The 22,119-nt window shown below is 44.2% G+C and overlaps 1 protein-coding gene across 2 annotated transcripts in view; it reads right to left on the bottom strand.

The window, feature by feature from the left end:
* The window catches only part of LOC146805265 (von Willebrand factor A domain-containing protein 5A-like), a 671,080-nt gene that overhangs the window by 367,617 nt on the left and 281,344 nt on the right, over positions 1 to 22,119 (bottom strand). For both annotated transcript variants that reach the window (XM_085622439.1, XM_085622440.1), the window contains exon 5: positions 8,316 to 8,488. In XM_085622439.1, coding sequence (XP_085478565.1) covers positions 8,316 to 8,488 — 173 coding nt within the window. The remainder of the gene's footprint in view (positions 1 to 8,315; positions 8,489 to 22,119) is intronic.

Raw genomic sequence — 22,119 nt, 5'->3', positions numbered from 1 at the left:
AAACGGTCTGGGGCGCTATGAAGGCGGTGTTAAGGGGGAATTTATTGCTATCTCGGTAGTGGATAATAAGGTCAGGAAGGATAGGCGTACAAAACTAAAGCAGCAGGTGCGAGAGCTCGAATGTATACACCACCGTGGAGGGGGGTACCTAGAGTATGGAGACAGCTGGAGACCGCTAGAAAACAGCTTGCAGGATTAGATCTAGATTATGCAGAATATGCAATCTAGCGCCTTAAACACTCCTTTTATGTAGGTGGGAACAGATGTGGGAGGTTACTAGCAAACAAACTCAAGGGCCAACTGCAGGCCACAGCAGTTGATACCCTGCAGACGGAGGAGGGGACTCTAGTTACGTGAGACGAACAAGTGGCAGAGAGATGCGGGTCCTCTTATAGTGCCCTGCACTCGGCACAGGATCTTTCCCCGTCGGCATCCCAACCTGCTTGGCGGGAGCTAAAGTGACTCGCCTAACAGAGGATCAGACTGCTAGTCTAGAGGTCCAGATAAGGACTGAGGAGGTAATCTCTAAAGCTAAAACCATGTAAGTCACCCCGCCCACACCGCCTTCCGGCGGCCTTTAATAAGACATTTTGCACGGCGATAGCCCCTCTCCTCATTAGGGTTTTTAACTCTATCATGAGTTTGGCCACTTTTACCCCTTCGATGGCAGAGGCCTCCATAGCAGTTATACCAAAGACTGGTAAAGACAAAAGACAGTGTGGGTCCTACCGGCCTATCTCCCTCTTAAATGTTGACCCAATGTTGTTTACAGGAATCCTTGCAGCCAACCACGCACCCTTAATCCCTGGGCTAGTGGAGCCCAACCAGGCAGGGTTTATCCTGAATAGACATTGTTCGGATAACACCAAACAGATTTTGCACTTGATAGGCACAGCTACCCGCTCAAACCGCGAGATAATGTTGTTCTCAATCGATGCTGAGAAAGCGTTTGACCACGTCCATTGGCCTTCCTTGGCTGAGACGTTGTCACTCTTTGGTCTGGGAGAGCGGTTTCGAGCTTGGGTGCTTAGTGGCCACGAAACACCAATGGCTTTCGTTCAAGTTAATGGTAGAAACTCAGATTGTTTCCCTATCTGTCAAGGCACACGGCAGGGATGCCCCCTGTCCCCTTTTGTTATTTGCGCTCTACATGGAGCAGTTTGCCTAGAGGGTTAGGGACAATCCGAAGGTCACAGGGGTGCGCTTTGGGGAAGAGGAGCACCTCACCATGTTATACGCAGACATTGTCCTTGTTTCTTTGGACGACCAGAGGACGGCACTCCCGAGCGTCCTAGAGGAGGTGCAGCTGTTTGGTGCAGTCTCAGGATTTCATATAAACATTGCCAAATCACAGGCCTTAGATCTTACAGTCACACCCGACACCAGGAAATATCTGTCCCAGTCATTTTCGATCCAATGGGCTCCGAAGTCCATCAACTACTTGGGCATCCAAGTGATTTCTCTGAACTATTGTGACCTGCTTGAGAGGGTGAAGGCAGATTTAACAAGTTGGCAGCTGTATCCGCTCTCACGGGTGGGGTGGATCGCTGCTCTTAAAATGACAATCCTACCTAAGATTCTGTATATATTTCAAACACCTCCTACAGAGATGCTTCGGACGTTACAGGATGCTCTGCAGAACTTTGTGTGGGCAGGCAGACGCCCCCAGATGAGCCGTGAGCATAGTTGGCGATACCACTGGAGGGTGGCTTGGGGTCCCATGCCTATTGCACTACTTTCAGGCTTTGCAGCTTAGATATTTGTTCGAATGGTCTCACTCTGAATCCAAGAAGGAAAGATTATTAATGGACAGGGCACTAGTGTGGAAGCTAAGTTTAGATAACAATGGTGGTATCCATTTTGTATAATTTGACATTATGATAATTCAATGATGATGGGAATTATAAACAAATATAATAAATTGCTTGATATCATGTAAAAGCCTTAAATAAGAATTAGAACTTTGCTTTTAGTATGCAGCCTGTAATGCGATACATTGCAAGGCTTGCACAAAGAGTACATTTCCATGTTATTACATTTCTGCCTGCTTGCATTAGCAACAGGACCTGTAGGCCTCAAAAGTGTATTCAGCCACATCACATAATGTAGACCTTTGTGATTGCATTTGGGCGTAAATGTAATAGTTAACTGCCTGGCTTTAGATACAGGGGACTTGTCATGTGCACATAGGGTGATTTCCAACGTATTCTTGTGTAACAGTCTACTGTAAGTTTCCGAGCCCAAAATGTTTCTTCACCACCTGCCGGGACATGAGGGCCTAGACATGACCTGTTACGCAGACAACTTATAATGAAATGCTGTGGTCTGTGTCTATAAATGCTTATGTTTTACTTCTGCTATTCGAGCACTCAACACCCATCTGAGGCTCCTGTGCACGTTAAATGAATTCTCTTAATTTACTCAGGTGGTTGTGACGGAGTTATGATTTTGGGTTCTACAGATCTATTCAGTTTCCACACTAGCAGGAGCAGCATAGTGGCCCGCACACACCACCGGTGAACCTTTATATCTCTTTGGTCACCGTGACCACCTTGAGACACAGTTGCTACTCGAAAGGGTTTTATATCGTTTCCCTCCCCCCCTCACTCCAGTGGTGGGGAAGGGGTCTCTTTACCCCAGGCTTGGACGATAACTAGTTGGGGTCTGGCAACAGCCGGGATGTTGGTCTGCGGGACATGTCTTTGACGAGGAGGGTCCCATCCTGTTTGAGACTCTGCGTGCTGAATGTTCAACACCGGAGGGAGATAAGATACCAGAACACCCAGATAAGGCACTGGTTGATGCAGCCGGCAGTGAGAGAGGCAGCACAGTGACCCCTGACAAGATTTCAGAGGTGGCTTTTGAGTAAGGACACAGACAGGCGTCTAATCACAGAAATGTATGGGTTTCTTAGGGATGGGGAGCCTGAGCCGAAAACCCCCGCACAACTCCGTGGGAGCTGGAGATAGGTAGACAACTGTCCCCAGGCGAATGGCAGGATGTCTATTACCGGGCGCAACACACATCCTCTAATGCCTCCAGTATGGAGACTGACGAAAATCATCACATATTGGTAATTAACTCCGGTCCATTTCCATAGGGGGAACTCTGAACATAGCGACAGGTGCTGGAGAAGTTGTGACTCCCGGGTGACGCTGGTACACATAATATGTGAATGCCTAAAACTAAAGCAGCTCTGGGATGAAATTTTATTGGAAATCGATGCACATTTTGACATTCAGTTACCCAGGTTTCCCACTTACATAGTGCTGGGTCTTTTCAATCCTCTTACATTCCAGCTCAAATCCAGGTGGGGGCAACACAGCTTTGGCATTGGGGGCAACACATAAATCCATACTGGCTCTCTGGGGGACAGATAGGGCGCTGGCTCAGCAGAACTGGCACCTTCTAGAGATGGAGAAGCTTTCACTGACATTGACACAACAATGGGACTCATACAGAGAGATGTGGCAGCAGTTCCTTAAGCTCTTCTCACAGGAGTTCACGGAGCTCACCTGTCCCAAGTATCTGAGATTGCTGCGCCACTGGAGTGACCCTTTTGGGATCGGCCACAATTATCTACTTTTGTTAGAAATAAAGAGTTTGTATGAGCACCTGGGGTGGGAGGGGATGGTTTTGGGAGATGTGGAGTTGTTAAATGAAAAGTTGCCAATGAGGCTCGACGTAGATGTATTCCAGTATTGATATGGCATGACGTACATATTGTACATGCTTCTTGTACCAAAAATAATAACAAATGTAAACATAAAAGGTAGCACATGTACATTTAAGTTTTACATGCACTGATAGTGAAAAACTTTTACAACCATTTTTCACTACTGCAAGGCCTATCTCTCCCATAGAATAACATTGGGGTTGCCTTATTACATTTTTATAAGTGTACTTCTCAAGTGGGAAGATATCACTGGTTCATGTTTGGTGTCTCTGGAATCCTAATTTAAAATCCTAATTTATGGTGAAGTCTGATTTTTAATTACAATTCTAAAAATGCCACTTTTAGAGAGTTTCTTGCCAGCAGCCTGTCTCTGGTCACATGACTGGGTGTAGTGGACACTAGGGCTTTGTGTATTCCCCTAGACAGCCCTAAACAATGGGAGGTTAGGTGTGAATGGATGGGCCATCACTGGCTGGATGGTAGGGAGGAGCTGGGGCCAACCTCACTTACACATGAACAGGCAATGTGCTGTCTCCACACAAAGGGCTTAACCCTGCATTGTCACTTGAGCCAGCTTGGAGGCAGGGAATTCCATGCACTACAAAGACAGTGTCTAGAAGCTTCTATCATGTTTCATTTCAGTAGACTTCCGGACCTGTGGATACTCTACCAGGAAGAAGAACTGCTGTGCTGTTGAATGGACTGTTACTCTGCTGGACATTACTCTGAAAGAGCTGCTGCCTAACTGTGCTGACCTGCTGCCCTATTACCTGGGGAAGATGAACTGGACCTGCAACCCATCTTGAACCCTGAGTGAATCAAAGAGCTAGTCTGCTTGCCTCCTGATCTGTGCCTCAGGGACATAACAGGCTACATACAGGCTCTTGGGCCAGTCTTCAGTGAAATCCTGAACCCAAGAGGTGTCTTTCAGATCCTGGACACTTGGTGTGGCTCTCGAGCTCTTAAGTGTAAGCTTGTGGGCTCTTTGCAACTACAAACAAGCCCGTTCACATTGGAACCGCACTACTCACACTACATATCAGCACAAGCTGCCACCAGCCCGTCTCTTTGCACAGCAGCATCGACCACTTGCGGTAGAACATCAGTGCATCACCCCGCCAACGCTTTTACATTGAATGGCAAATGCGAAATTGTATGTTTGTAAAAGTAAAAAAATGAAACTTCAATAAAGATATTTAAAAATAAAATAAAAAATGAAGCATCACCCCGCCCATCCATGACACCTGGACTGCTCTTCGTGCCAAGCCAATCGACTCCCGCAACAATCTCCTTGCGAACCCCTCAGACACAAACGGGACTCTTGGCACAAAACTGGAGAAGGTAAAACGTCAGTCGGACTAATCTGGGACCATATCCGACCCACGCTCGATCGCTATCGGCCTGAACTTATGACCCGGTCCAGCTCAACCAGATTGGCACTTTATGGCTTTAAGGCGCTATACTGCAGTTTATTCTTTAAAAATTAATTCTACTGCTTGTACTCTTGTTGGTTTGGTCTTGTTTTTTTTTATTAGATTCTGCTCTATTTTTCTAACCTAGTGTGGTGTTTGCACTGTTTTACTTTTTGAAGTGTTGCACAGATACTTTAAAAGTTGCCTGACTGTTCTGTGCCAAGGTACCAGAACATTGAGCACAGATTAATTTGGAGATTGCTTCTGCCTTACCCGGACAAGGAATGTGGTTGCTGCTTGACCAGGGCTCACACTCCAGTCAACCAGTAACCCAATTTCTAACAAAGAGAGACTTGCTTCTTCTAGTTTCTCAATTCTCTTTTTGCTCTTACTGGAGGGATGCAAACCAGGAAAACGTTGCAGGGTTAACCAATATAAATGGTAATGATACGATTACTAACACTCACTTTCTGTGGGAATGGCAAAGTGCAATGGGAGAGTAACCGTGCAAGTGAAGGAAAGAAACGGCACTTGGCAACTATATCTCCTCAATTGGAAAGCCATGGCAGGGACAAGTTGTTGATTAGTTGCTAACTGCCCGGAGGTCCCATGCATGATTTTAAGAACCTGGGCTTCACCTGCCTCAGTTTATCCAGCTAGTCCTTTATATGTCCATGCTAGAAGAAAAAAAACAAAAAAACAATGGAGTTGTTCCATGGTAAGTTGGTTTTAATGGCTCCCAACGTTTACCCTGTTTCAAAGTGAGGATGGCTACAGCTTCCAAACAAGAATATACGGCGATCGAGAATGGTAGAAGCACTTTTAGTCCAGGGCCACATTTTATCTGTTGTCCTGTGGGAAGACTGGAAAACTCTCTACTGGTGCTCTTCCCATGAAGGACCGTGACTTCAATACCCTATCTATCCATTTTACTGAGCTCTTGGGACTATATTTGGCCTTTTTTTCACCCCTTGGCACTCCAGTGGTAAAGAGAGTACACATTTGAGCCTAAAGTTTACACATCTGTATTCGTTATCCACCTCCCAAGTCCTTTAGAGATAGTTTACGTTCTGCTAAGAATTATAGACATGAATGCTCCGTAAGAGCCCGAAGTCGGCCCGACCGAGTCCTATAGGATAGTCTTACCCAAAGGGTCAATGTTAACAGAAAACTAGTGCAAAAGTCTAAGAAGGTTATAACATACTTTTTAACTAATCTATACCCTCCTGGTTTTCAGCTATAAAATAAAGCAATGAAAATGGCTTTACTAAGTGTTACTTAATGTGTCATACTGAGCCTGAGTTTCTAATCCCCCTCCACTCTTTATGATAAGCCTTGACTAATTTCCCTTGCTACCCCGAGGTAGACAAGTACCTCAATATATTAAACTGACTATCCAATTGGAGTGCACCAGTACAATAGTGCCTGGGGTACCAGTGGTAAACCACAGCACCCATACAGGATATAGCACAGTAATTAATCACTGTGCCAAGACCCCCAGAAAATGCATTACAAAACCTTATGGATAAAGATGCAGACATGCTCCTTATGGTGCGGAAATATATGGTGGGTGCAGAGTTCTCATAATGAAGACCTGTCCAACTTGGGAGAATGGCTGGAAATTTGATTGCTCTAACCACCAAACACCGTATCCTGGTGTTTCACCCTAAACCTGAGAAAGGGAACATTAATTTAAATCTGGAAGCACTGGCAGTGCTCTTAGCAAAAAGAAGACCAGCATTTCAGTGTTTACACAACAGGGAGGCAGGGAGCCTGAGCCCAACCTATGATGTAAGCACATAAGTGAACGGACAGTTGTGGAAAAAATACGTATGAAAAGTCTGGACTGATACACAGAACTTGGACTTATGGAGAACGATGTGTGGGGTCCCGCTCAACTGGAAGGAAGCTCGTACTTCAAGTAAATAGCAAGCCGAGAACTGATAGACACTAAGGGCCCGATTCACAAAGGCAATCAGAGACAAAAGTCTACCTTTACGACTTTTGGTTTTCACAGTGGTCATTTACGAGTCGTATCCTTATGTTCACAGTGGGGCCGGAATCTCCGCCTCAGGCAGTACTCTCAGGCTCAGGCCATACTCTCCGGACCCGGGCCGGAATCTGCGGCTCGGATGAAGTATAATCAATGGGCCGGAAGGCAACTTTTACAAAAAGGAACATTAGGAACATGAGATAAATGCCATAATGCAAAGGATCAAACTTCTCTGGGTTGTGAAGCAGTGTCTAGCCACACCCTTCTCCCTGCCCAGACTGATTTTCATGACCTCCTCGATCATTTATCACATATTCCCAATGATCATTTTTGTAAAAATTGCGTTCCGGCCCATTGATTACACTTCATACGTGCAGAGTACGGCCCGAGCTGAAGAGTACGACCCAACTGCGAACGTGAAGACAGAACTCATAAGTGACCTTGTGAATACCAGAAGTCGTGAAGTTCGACTTTTGTCTCAGATTGCCTTTGTGAATCGTGCCCTAAATGTTGTGTTCTGTATTGCTGGGGATAGCTCGTAGACCTTGTAGATGAAATGTTAATCGTAGATAATGTATCATCACTCATGCATTTTAACTGTTTTCATTTAAGCTTTCTGTTTTAGGAAACAATAAGATGATAAAAAAAATTCAAACAAATAAGAAAAATCCTATAAATTTGATAGGCATGGTTAGAGTTTGGATTCGTGGGCACAGAGAATTAACCAGCAAGGTGAATAGCTCATTCGAGCCATGAACATCAGACAAGCCTCTGTGTCTGGAGAAATTCCAAATAACCCTCTGGCCCATGGACCATTTTCCCACAGATGCACAGCCTTTTATGAAAATGGAGAAAAATCTGATTCCATCAGTTTTAGGTATCCCCAAAAGCACTCCAGATACATGGATCAAATATGCAATGTTACCTTTGTTCCATAGCAGGGTGTGGTTAACTGTGACGTCCTTACTCAACTCTCAGGCTTTGAGGTATTTGCAGATAACTAAGAAAAAACAATACTGACTGGAACTAAGACCATCTGCTGATTAGGGTCAAAGTACACCAGCACCATCCATGTAATGGAGCAATATCCTAGTGGGCTATCAGTCCCATTCATGCTATTACCAGAACATTAGTATAAATTAGAAACAGGATCCAGCACCTCAGCTTGCATTCAATGAATAATTAATCTACCATAATGGTTCTTGAAAAGTAGAACATGGTACTGTTTCCTTACCTGGGCAGCAGTCTTGTCTTCAGCTAAGTACTGCAGGGGGCTCAAACCACAGTTGGATTCGATTCGAGAGACACCATAGGAGGACTGGACTGTGGTATTCATTTCAAGAGTGTAAAGAAGTTTTCCTACGGGTGCACGAGGAAGACCGGTGGTTACGCTTTCTGTCCCTGCTTCTACAATGGAAGAAACAGAGTGATAGGTCCAGTTAGATGGGGGGCGCAGTGGGACAAGTAATGGCGCATACAGCTGATTAATAATGAATGAACAGGACCATCCCTAAAAAACACTATAAAAAATGGGTCACAACTCCTTTAAAATAAATTACTCACCTAACTGCTATAAGAATGCAGCAAAGAATTTCAAGTAGACTGCTGAAAGAGCTAGCCGCAACATCCATCTCCGACACATACTGCTGCATGAACAGCCCTAAGATCTGACCATATCTTTTTCACATATCAACCGGCCCCATGGAGAGGGTCACTGAATACACCCCTTCAATTATCGATGGTAGCTAAAATACCTCAAGGTCTCAAATAACCATCTTGCAATTCCCATTTTTCAATCTATAGAAATGGTAATATTCTTGTTTAGCCTCTGATCCGAATCTGGACATGTTCAACCAGATCTTTTACAAGTTAAAAGCCTACCCCGCATCTGAAGACTCAACCACTCGCTGTGATTTACTGACTATCCCACAATTCTGCCAAAACCATGTTTCCCTGCACCAGCCCCACACATCAACAACCATCACCCAACCCTATCACACCAATCCCGGTCAACAGAAATACAACCAAGACAGGTGAGAGCAGTGACCTCCTGCAAGACACAGGAACCCTCAAAACCTCAGCACCATGAAGCCACAGTCAGTTGGAAGACAGACTAACAAAGACCCTAACCCAAAAACCCTTACAAGTCTTAAAGACACTCATCAACATGAACTACTTCTTGCCAACGAGGTAGACTATCAACTCAACCACATACACTCCCATTTCGAGCTGAAGCAGGGAAGAGGTACACCAGCCCCCGTCCACCACAGAAGCCGGTTACCCCAGAAACTCAGATCTACCCGAAGGTTAATGAAGGAACAGACACCCACTCTGCACCTTGCCACAGCAAAGTCATCCGCACTCTCTCCCAGCAGATGGACTCCCTCATCCTAGAACACACCTGACTCATGCACATGGAGGTCCAATGACCACTCACACAATTTTCGCTGCACAGCCCACCAGACACTAACTAGACTGACACTCATGCGACAGAGAAGACCAACAGCTAGCGCCAGAAAGTCTAAAGTTGTCTTTTTAAAAATTGGGTCATGGCTTGGGAAGCACTAACTTTCACCGACCCACCTAGCTTGAACGGGCGTGAGACGGAAGCAATTATTTTAATGTAGTAGTAGACATGCTTTCGAAGTGCAGGTAATTACCGAAATAACATACTCTTGACATTTTTCTGCGTTTCTTTCTAACCTCAATTGTTCACTAAAATCACAAGGCTTCTCGAACATTTTGGTGTTGATACCAGTGATTTAATCACATTTGAAAAACCCCTTCTGCAGTATAGGGCAAGGCCTCATATGAATTTTTGTGTTGAAACGAGACTCAGTGGAGCATTTTGGACTCCCTATACATATTGCAGTTTATATAGTGTGAACAGTGCCAAATGGCATTGGCATGCTTTACATGAGCACCAGATTATGTTACGTAAAATTGTATTCATTTGGTTTTAAGGACAGGAGATTAAGTGAACTCGAACCTGGTTGCCCTGATCCAAAGTCTGTAGCTCTGGCTGTTAGGCCACACCCATATATTTCAATTTATGTTCAAAGTTATACACAAGTGGGATAATTGTGTGTGATTTCATATAGCGAACACATTATCTGCTGAAATGGCTTTGCGAAGTAAAAAGAATAACAGAAAAAACTCCTGATAGGTTCACCCAGAGCCCTGCTTTGGAATCCTTGCAAGGGTTTATTTTAAAACTTGACTTCGAGACATAGTTGGCACCTTTGCACTCGGTGCTAGACAATTTTCAGAGCCCGTATCAGCACGCAGCCACTCTTGCTATCTGCCAGCGGAGAGCAGTAGCACTCTCGAACCTGCCATCACCCTCACGTCGACCGCGGGACCAGGAACTGCCAGCTTTCCTCCAACACCTGGGAGCAGGAACTGCAGCTCCCAGGTAGCCTTGCGGCACACACACCGCCGTTGAGCCAGAATCACGCCAGGAGACGCTCTTAAGCCGGCAAGGATTCCCGTGGCACAGGACGCGCACGGGCTTTTCCAGGCCGCCCCTGGGCCAAGAGCGGGCCTGTCCTTGCCCGTCATTGCCAGGAAGAGGCATGGCAACCCCCTTAATATTTGCTTCCAGGATTGTGCTGGCTGTTAAGACTGCTTTACGAAGTACTGTGCATCTTGCTTTATTTTTTTTCCCACCTGTTGCCAATATGTAATCATCACCTGGGACTACTCCATTGACTTTCTTGGTTCTCTTTTCTCCTGGCCGCTGGGGATTATTTACTTATTTTGACTGTTTAGACTGTTCGTGATTGTTTTCAGAGGGTATAGGCTTATTTACTGTTAGTATACTGATCATCCTTGGCAGTCCCTTGAGCGTGCAACATGGGGAAGAGGAAAACTATGGAAGGCACTGTAGGAGGCAGGGGAAATCGAGTAGCAAAAGGGAAAAGGGCTAGGAAGATACTTAAACATTCAGGCAGTAACTGTGTTCTCGACCGGATAGACACCTTGATCAACAAGTGCGAGGACATTCCAGTGGACAACCAGACCGTGCCCTCAATTCCAAAGCCCAAGCCAAAACTGCCCCCCTGTCGTTCCAATAATGTTCCAAAGACAACCCCCCAAGAGGGCACCCACAGAACCAAAAAGGTTAGCATTGACCACTCAGGATACACCCCAACCCTCTACTATCTATCAATGTTAGCACTGGCATTAGCACTCCTCAGCTAAAACCTGTAATTCATTGCGCAAATAGGTTCTTACCTCTTCAGGACCTTAACGATGAACACAATGACAATGTGTCCTTACCGCAATTTCCTGCAACGCCTATGACCAGCATAGAAAACAAAATAGAGCCTCTGGACACTTACCTCAACATAAACGCACGTAGAGCAGAAATTGGTGTTTTGAAAACTATGCTAGAAGGCCTCACCACCCTAATCAAAACATTATTGAAGACAGATCCATATTGCACACAGTATGATACCTCTGTAGTCATTATTCACATTCTATCCACAAAGATTTGGTGCCACAAGAGCCAGCCTTTCCTAGTAAAGGCTGTATTCCTTACGACCCCACTCCACATCAACTGGCCACTTTCGCCACTCCCATCTGCGGACAAGCTTCAATCGATTCTTTAGCTGGAAGAGTAAACAGTTCCGACCTCACCATCCAAGACAAGCTTAAGAGGATAGCAGCACTGTTCCCTGTAAGGAGCGTGCATGCTCGCCCGTGCTCCTATCTCGCCTAGAGCGCGCAGTGGGGTGTGTGAAGCGCGCACAGCGGCAGGTAAATTCAGCAGCAAGTGCCTCCTGAACTTGCTGTATTTCTTTTGTTAAGAGGGCATTGCTGCGCAGCAGATTGTATGACTTTGTAAAAGTATTCATGTTAATCTCAGCACCCGTCATGCGCTGAAATTAACATGATTACTTTCACAAAGGCACACAATCTGCCCCGGAGCTGCTCCCTTTTAACAAAAGAAATTCAGCAATGCCCCTCCCCCAAGGTGAGAGATTGACTAGGTTTGCACTTTAAATACGGACGAGGATGCCTCTCTCGGTCTTGAGCTTTTTTTTTGCGTGTAAACATTCTCTCGGATAAATAATCATTCTCTTTTCATTCTGCATACCACACTCAAGCCATAAATACGTTTTTCAACCTTTCCTACAGCTCTCCACTCGGGTTCAACACTTCATTCCACTCTCGTCCCAGTGCAGCTTGCATTCTTCCTACTGAACCCCTGCTCTATTTTCCACATAGTTGTCCTTTGTATGCCTTCTGTAGCAAGTTTGCTTTTGGTCGGACTGGCCTGGTTTTGCACCAACGGCTGTACTGATACTTCAATATGTAAGGCATTTTTCGGACTGTTTGTGGACCGGTTTTCTGGTTCTGGTGGGCCACGTTTTACTGTTGCTTTTCCAGTTAGTACCACAAATATTGCATGCAGCAAGCACAAACGAATGCTGGTCCCATACCTATACAAATGGCTATACAAGCTAAAAACTGCCCGTGATTAACGGAGCCACTTTAATTTTACTGGCTGGGCCTATTTTCTGTTCAAGTTCGACCCTGCGTCCACTCTACAAACTGTACATCCTCCAGACACTTGGTCTCCATTCTCTGCATGCGCTCTCTACTCACCACATACACTGTCTACCCACATTGTGTGCCCTATTCAGTGCCGTTGTGAACCCCCTGCTTTAGCAGATGTAGCTCAGATGGGGTTTTTGATGGGGCTCTTTTTTGTCTGCAACTCGGCAGATGAAAGGTGGGAAGGTGAGTTGATAAGTGAAGTGGTGGACGGGTGAGTGAGTGAAGGGGAGCATGGATAGGTGAAAGAGTGAAAGGATGGATGTAAGAATAGAGTAGTGAAAGGAAGGATGGATGAATAGACTGGTGAATATGTGAAAGGATGGATGGATGGCTAGGTTGAAAGAATGGATGGATGAGTGAACAGGAGGATAGATGGATGGTAGGGTGGATGAGTGAGTGAATAGATGTATGCATGGATGAATGAGCGAAATGATGGATGTAAGGATAGATGAGTAAAATGGAGGAAGGATGGATGAGTGAAAGGGAGGAAGGATGAATGAGTGAAAGGGAGGAAGGATGAATGAGTGAAAGGGAGGAAGGATGAATGAGTGAAAGGGAGGATGGCTGGATGGATGATGAGAGAAAGGATGGATGAGTGAGTGAAAGGAGCCTCTGAGTTAAACGATAAATGGATGGATCAATGAGTGCATGTATCAATGGACTGAGTGAAAGAGTGCATTGGTGGAGGTGTGGATGAGTGAAAGGATAGATGTAAGGATGGATGAGTGAAATAATGGATGGATAAGTGAAAGGGAGAATATATGGATGACTGGATGAAAGGGTGGACGGATGGATAAGTGAAAAGGGTGGATGAATGAGTGAGCAAAAGAATGAATGAGTAGAAGTGTAAATGGATGAGTGGATCGAAGGGTTAGTGGATGAGTCAAGGGACGGATGGCTGAACGAAAGGGTGGATCGATGGATGAGTGAAAGGGATGATGGATTGATGGATGAATGAAACGGTAAATGAATGATGGATGGATGTGAGTGAAGAAGTGGATGGATAAATGCATGGATGAAAAAGTGAAAGAATGGAGGTAAGGATGGATGAGTAAAGGAAAAATGGATGGATGAGTAAAAGGGTGGATGGATGGATGAGTGAAAGGGTAGATGGCTGGATGAATGATGGATGGATGAGTGAGTGAAAGAATAAATGGAAGGACTAAGTGGATGGATAAGTGGATGGATGGATAAGTGGATGGATGGATAAGTGGATGGATGGATAAGTGGATGGATGGATAAGTGGATGGATGGATAAGTGGATGGATGAGTGGATGGATGAATGAAAAGATGGATGTATGGATGGATAAGTGAAAGAATGGATGGATGAGTGAAAGAATAAATGGAAGGACTAAGTGGATGGATGGATGAGTGGACGGATGGATGAATGAAAAGAAGGATCTATGCATGGATAAGTGAAAGAATGGATGGATGGATGAGTGAGTGATAGGGAGGGTAGATAGGTGTCTGGATTAAAGGGTAGATGGGTGGATGACTGAAAGGATGTATAAATGAAATGAGTGAAAGGATGGATGGATGGATGGGTGACTGAGAGAGTGATAGGATGAATGGATGAGTGAAAGGGTAAATGGATGGATGAGATGATAGATGGGTCAAAGGGTGGATAGATGAGTGAAAGGATGGATCAATGAATGTGTGAGAGGGAGCATGGCTGGAGTGAAAAGATGGATAGATGAGTAAAAGGGTGGATGGAAGTGTGAATGGATGGATTAATGAAAGGATCGATGAATGAAAGGGGGGATGGCAAGTGAAAGGATTGATGGCCTAGTGAAAGGAAAGATATGTTTGATATATAGGTTTGAAGATGGATGAATAGATTTGCATGTGGATGGGTGGATGGATGGACGGAATGGTGAAGGACTGAATATTGGATGAAAGACTGAATGGAAGATGGAATGTAAAGGTGAAATGGTGATTATCAGCGAGTGGATGGAATAATGATTTGATGAATGGATAGATGCTTGGATGCAAGAGAATAGCAAGCCCTTTTGGGGAGGGTCCGATGAATTGCTTCACTGGCTTGGTGTCATAATAGTTTTGGTTCGAAGTGGGGGTATTTTAATTTTCTGTCTACTTCCTTGCCTATACTCCATATAATTCCACTTTCTAACTTTTTATCCACCATCTCCACTCACCAAATCAGAGCTCTACAATGTACATTGTTGTCCACATCAGGTATCTTCTCTATACTGCACATGTGCTCTCCACCCTTTATAAGCCATATTTGGCACTGCACACGCACTGTCGGGTACCTGGCGCACATAGCCTTGGAAGTAGCGCACAGAGACCTTACACTGCCGCACACAGAGGAAAACAATTAGAGGGAACATTGGATAGCAGCCCAACAAAACCCCTAAATAGCCACAGGGCTTCACAGCCACGGCATGCCCAACCCCTTACCCACGGAAGCCGAGATCAGTTGCCTCCTCTAGCTATCACAAACTCGTAGCAAACCAAAAAAATCTATGTGACCAATGTCCCGAAAATCAATACCAAGAATTCATACGAGAGCGAGGACTCCTTGATCAACAAAGTGACTCAGTGATTAGAGACGATACTCTTAGAGCACGGAGGTGTACCTCTCCAACCCCATCAGCAGGATAACATCGAGATTACTTTAAAGGAAACTGAGATGCCGGAAAACCTCATTGCTCTAGAATTTCGCACTTGCCCCCTGATGGGTCTTCCATTCAATTGTGGCACACTCCAACATACGAGCAAGGCAGGACACCTGTTTTACAGCCACTACTACATCTGGCAGGCACCTCCTTACTCGAGGTTAATGACTGACTACAGGATACCGGCTCCTCACCACTTTGACTTACTTATCGTAACACCCAGCCCTAACCACATAGCAAGTCCCCTTGCCACCCGACTCCTCTTAACATCTTCAACCGTATCAAGGGTAGTTACCAGCGCTGGGCTAACTTAAGCAGACCCTCCATCCCTGCAGCAAAAGAGCTAGCCTCTGGTACCCTCACATATTCAGCCTTGCAAACATCAACTTATTCACCAACCAATCCCCACACAAAGTGTCGCCTCTGGTCCCACACTCCAACATCCGAAGATTGTGTCATGGAATGTGGCGGGTTTAAATAGTAAAATCCCACTCCCTCCTTAGAACCAACTTGTGGAAGGCTTTGATGTTTGTGTTTTTCAGGAGTCGCGGAGTCTGGTCCCATTATGTAAAGCTGGTTACACTTGTTTTCACTCACCCGCAACCTCCATAGGGAGAGGGCGCCCGTCCGGGGGCTTGATTGTCTGGATAAATATTGCCCTTGACTGCCAAATCACTCTCCAAACAAGCCCAAGCCCAGATATCCTGTGGTTAAGCATCAGGGGGCCAAGGGGTGGACCCATAATCGAACTTTTAAATGTCACGCAAGAGGGACAAAAGGAGGCAGGCCCTCACCCACCATCTCCGCATTGGACCAATGTCTAGTTCATTGCTCACCCTATGCAAGACTGGACCAATGCCTAGTTCATTGCTCACCCCATGCAAGACTGAAAGTCACAGGAGACTTTAACTGCACCTTTGAACGCTTGGCCTAGAACACCTAACAGGAATAGAAGAACAAGACAATAGATGGGCAGTCCCTCAGCTCGACCTCCCACTAATTAAAAGATGGACACAACAGGTACTCCAACTTAATGCTATTACTATGGAGTATGGGCTGAGGGCAGTTGCAGGTCGCCATCAGATAAGCAAGGTGCAAACACCTACAATAGAGCCAGCTGCCCATCCCGGATTGATTACATCCTCCTTGATGTGAAACTGTGGGGAATCTGGTCGACATGATAGTGGGCTCGACCACAGAGAGCAACCACAATCCCTTATGCCTAACTTTGAAGCCCTTTTGGGAGGCACCTTATCACCAGTTGAACAACCTACCCCTGATAGCCACTAGGGATATAGTTCTATCAAACTGCTAAAAGTTCCTGAAATGGAAAAAGGTAGCTTTGAATGGCGCAAAGATTGCTGGTATTAAACACGAGCTAATCGCAGGCACGCTTGAGCTCCAAGTTGCGGCCCTCAGTGCAACAAGATTAGTGGACGTTTCCATGGCCCATACGCATTATGTCACCATAATCAACACATACTTTCAAGCTCCAAACTCGAGCAAAGAAAACAGTAATACTATCAAGGACCCATACTCATGATACAGCAAAGACTGCAGGCAAAAAAGATCAATCTTGGCTGCAGCCATTAAAGAGAAAACCCAGCTGCTCATCAAAAACGCTAGAATTTCCTATAAAGCAGCCCAGCGGGAGGCAAAGATAGAATGGGATGAATTCCGCTGGCAGCAACTTAAGGAGGCATGCTCATCTAAAGACACCAATCTGTTTTGGAAATTGGTCACCTGGGAAAGTAAGTCAGGTGCATGTTCATGCCCAAATCACATCACTGGTTAGGCTTGGCATGACCACTTTAAAAGGGCTTTATTCAACGCCAGAGGCGATTGCAGCAGAGGAATTGGATGGGTCAAACAGGTCCACGGTAGAAGAGGAGCATTTTGACTTACTGGAGATAGAAGCTGCAATAGGCAAAATTGTTCCCTCTAAAGCAGAGGGTCCTGATGGCTTGCCAGGAGATCTTTTCTTGGCCGATTTCCTCCATTGGGCACGCTACATCCTATTACTAGCAAATGCAATAGCCAGCGGAGCACTGGTTCCGGAGACATGGAGGGCCGCCGAAGAAGTCCCTATTTACAAAAAGGGTGCTAGGGATGACCCTTCCAATTATAGATGAATCAGCCTGATTGATGCTATGCAGAAGGTCTTCGGTCGGGTGCTTCTGCACAGGATACAATCATGGACTGAGGATGAAGCCATCCTTTCCCAGTATCAGGCCGGATTTAGGCCAAAGACCGGGACAATGGATCAAATGTTTAGACTCCTCCTCATCTATTGGAAGGTAGTGGTGCTAGGCAAGGGCAGTCTCTATCTCACATTCATCGATTTGAAGACTGCCTTTGACCTGGTCCCCAGTTCCAAGTTGTGGATGACGCTTGGTCAGATGGGCATACCCCCCTTTCATCCTTAAATTATTGATCAGGCTCCATGAGGGAAACTTTGCCCAGGTTAGGTGGGGGGGAGCAGGGGCAATAAACAGAGTGCATCCCTGTCAACAGAGGAGTCCGACAGGGCTGTATTCTGGCCCCAACTTTGTTCTCCCTATATGCAAATGGGGTAGTTGATTTTCTCCAGGAGGTGCCCGCAGACTCACCCACTCTGAGGGAGCAATAAGATACCAACCTTGTTGTTTGCAGATGATATCCTGCTGATATCTAAGACCCCAGTGGGGCTGCAACGCCTCATTGATAGATTCCAACTCTTCTGCGATAATCGCGGACTGGTCATAAACATTTCAAAAAACATATTTATGGCCTTTAACTGCCACAAGTCATATAGGAATGGCCCTTTGCTGGGTGGGGTACCCCTCGAAAAGGTAGATACTTTTGATTACCTAGGCGTAAGACTCTCCGATAAAATGTCCTGGAGACCCCACTTATCAAAGATGCTGATGGGACAAAAGCGAGTGGCTGGAGTAATAGGGACAGAACACCGCCTTTCACACACTAGGCCGGTAGCTCCCGCCGTCCAAGTATATGATGCCAAAGCAGTTAGCTTTGCTCTCTACGGAGCAGAAGTTTGGGGTTTTGATAAGCTTGATGAACTCTTCAGATCTGAACACAAATTTTTAAGAGATCTGGTTATGGTACCCAAATATGTTCCCCTTATCCCTTTGTTGGACATGGGCAGGCGGTCGATAGGCGACGTAGTCAGGCTACGCCCAGTACTCTTTTGGGCTCGCATTAGGTGGACTCCTGAGCTTCTTTCTTACACCGAAGCCCTTACTGAGATTATACGCCTAGACGCTGGCTGCAAAATCGGTTGGATTTCCAATATTTAAAAAACGCTAATAGCCATTGGACTCTGAGCATGCTGGGATTGCGAGGAACCCCCAATGAGAGAAGAACTTGTACGCTTATACTGGGAATGGGTGGACCAATGGGAGAATGCAAACCTAACGTGGGCAACTAACAACTGAATTCTACTCTTATAAACAAATTAGACATCTTGAGCCCTTCCTTGATATAATTCAGGTACCAAGGGACAGAATGTTGTACATGCATTTTAGGTTTGGAACTCTCCCTGTTGGAGAGGCGACAGCAAAATGGTGCACAAGCAATGGAAAAGACTGCCCTTGCTGTAAAGCCCCGACAGAAAGCATTGCCCATGTAATGTTTGCTTGCCCGGCATATAACTCATCACGGACTAAATGGCTAAAATTGATTTGCCAGCAACTGGGCACACGGGACCATCACACAGCACTGCGTATCCTCAGGTCGGACCCTAGGCTGCTTTTTGCATGCTGTGTAGCAAAGTTTTTTTGACAAGTATGGCTCATAAGGTGGAAAGCTCTTTCAAGAATGGCATAGTTTTAATCCAAATAGGATAGTGATAATCACACGCCACAACATTATACTTGTTTGAACTTTTATGCACAAGCACTTTACTTGCTAAACCTTTACTGCTATGTCAGGGAAAACTTAAAATCCTTCAGTATATTATTGATCCATTATTATGACGAAGTATTGACTGTTTTTATCCTGTTTTATCGTAGATTCGTATTTGACTAACTAAATTGTGCATTTGTTACTGTTGTATTGCTTTTTAACAATTTGAATAGGATATATGTATTATTACATCAAGGGCTTAATTGACTACTTTGCTGTACTGTCTGCTTATGCAAACAAATTGTTGCACGTTTTTATTTCCATTTTCAAGAAAATAATGTATTTTTTATTTACAGCTTTTATGACATTTTCTGTCAAATAAAGCTTATACAACAATGACAACAACAACAATGTTCAGAGTGGGGTTTCTGACATCAATGTTACATCACTGAAGTAATGGGGATTGTAAAACAAATCCTAGCTTCACACTAAGTACAGTTAATGTATTCAGCAAGGCAGTGGTAAGGGTCTAGTATGTAGCTGGTGTTACATTTTGAAGCACATTGTTGCAAATATATTACGAAAGCATTGTACAGTAGCGCACTGTCATTTATAGACATCATATTTTCCATTGAAATGGACAATAAATTTGCACAGACAGATTTACTAATGAAACTATACAGCATAAAAATAATGTGTGCAAATTTGGTTTCAGTGAATATTTGTAATTTGCGCATCACCAATTAAAAGTATCTTGATTTATTTTGATCTTATTACAATTTTTGATAAAATCACACATCAGAGCTATAGAAAAACAAATCTTACATAATTGATGAAATATTCTGAAATACGCATACAGTTCATTTTTTTTTTTTTTTTGGGTCAGTCATCTTTATTTCGGTTTAAAAAACCATAAAAGATATACAATAGCAATTTAAACATCATAATATTAATACATTTCAAAAGGTACTGCCAGGCCATTAAATAAAAACAGATAAAGTTAAATCTTATTACATAGATAAAATATACTTAGGAGAGGCAGCAAATACCATTATAGGAAGCCAAGATCTGTTTGCATATGGCATGCATTCTTTTAGATAGGTTACTTGAATAAAACGATCAATAAAAACACTGCAAGTGCTTTAAGTGCAGTATGTGCAATTGGAACATCATTCTACCAATTATCTTGTTAAATCTTAAAGTGCAAGTGCAATCAAGTAAAGTAACATTATACTTAAAATGGTAGAAAAAGGTACAGATTAAAAGCTGAAATAACAATATTTCTGGTACAGAATGCTAAAATGTCAATCCTTCCTTTGCCCTTATTAAACCTACATCAAACAAATACCTACTAATACTAAAAACGATTTTTTGGGAGGTATCAGTATTCTTGCTGCCTCATGGCAAGATCTCGTACCCAGTAACAGGCAAATCGGTTTAATCCATTTCTGTCTAGATTTTATATAAGCTGAGCAGAATAATAATACATGGAAATCGTTTTCTCTTGCACCTGATTGGTATAGGGCACAACACTCAATGTATTCCTTCCCTTGCTTGCAAGCCCATTTCGATATGTTGGAGTTTATTTGCAGAATTCCATATCGAAATTTCAAATATAATGACTTTGCTAGTTGGGGTTGCACCTCACCCAGGAAGGACTCGAAGCTCCAAATGTGTTTCATTAGAAGGAACCGTGTTGTTAATGTGCCAATGGTTGAATTATGTAGCACACTGTTTTGAATATAGGCCCAGAAGGTTGATTTTAGTATTTTCTTGGAACCCATAGACAATTGTGTAGGCTCATCCCAGAAATGTTTTAACCCTAGTTTAGTAAACCAGGAGCAAACATGCTTAAACCACGGGAGACCTGCTCCGTAGGTGAGCCTTAAAATGTCCTCCAGCCCTTCTTTATAGTGCACTAGCTCCGCTGTAGACCAGAAGTCGCACCCAGAACAATAATGGTCTTAAAATTGCCTGGTGATCCATGCGGCGTACATTAAGATCCAATACAATGAGTATTAGTGGTGTACGCATTGGAAGGTGTAAAATGTTCCCAAAGAACTTATTTTCTCCCACCATAAAATTACTATTACTTGAGGGTCCCCATAGCTCTGCCCCATACAGAGAAGCCGACTGCGCCCTATACTTATATACCTTAAGGGCTGGGGAAACCGCTTTGACATGCTACTCTCATGTTTCTTTACTATAGGTAAGGACTTTTGGAGTAGAATGCTCTTGCTTTTCTCCAATTGCATTTTCCAAGACATTTTGGTATCCAAGGTTATACCTACATAATTAAAATTGTGCACATATTCGATCTTCCGTCCCTTAACAATTAAGTTCTTTTTAAAAGACTTATGCAGATTAATTGCCATATATTTCGTTTTACTAGAATTTATTTCCAGGCCCTTTGTCTCACAATATGCATCAAAGGTATCTTTTAAACACTGTAAACCTTTGGGAGTTTGGTATATTAGAATGGTGTTGTCTGCAAATAGCAGGGCGGGCACTGGCACCCCACCTAACTTGGGAGAATCATGTTCGCAGCCCAATAAATATTCCGGAATGTCATTTACATACAATGAAAATAAGGTGGGTGCCAGTACACATCCCTGCCATACACCTCTGTTTACTTTAATTTGCTCAATATGCTCACCCCTCGGACCCCACCTGACCCTTGCAAAGTTACCCTAATGCAATCTTATGATTTGCATGAGTATTTCCCCCAGTACCCCTTGGTTTTTAAGGATTTCCAGAGGAGATTTCTAGGGATCAAGTCGAAGGTAGCCTTCAAGTCGACAAAGGCGATGTACAGGTGACCCTTCTTAAACACTGTGTATTTCCAACTCATGCAGAGAAATCTAAAAACCTGGTCAATTGTGCTTGTTTTAACTAAAACCAGCTTCATATATTGATAAAATACTATTCTCCTCAATCTAAACATTTAATTTTCTTAAAATTTGCCAGCATATATTTTTTGTAAAACATCTA

This window comes from Triturus cristatus, chromosome 8 (assembly GCF_964204655.1).
Source record: "Triturus cristatus chromosome 8, aTriCri1.1, whole genome shotgun sequence".
Taxonomy (NCBI): Eukaryota; Metazoa; Chordata; class Amphibia; order Caudata; family Salamandridae; genus Triturus; species Triturus cristatus.
Note: the sequence above shows the minus strand (reverse complement) of the source record. Positions and strands in the feature narration are given on the sequence as shown.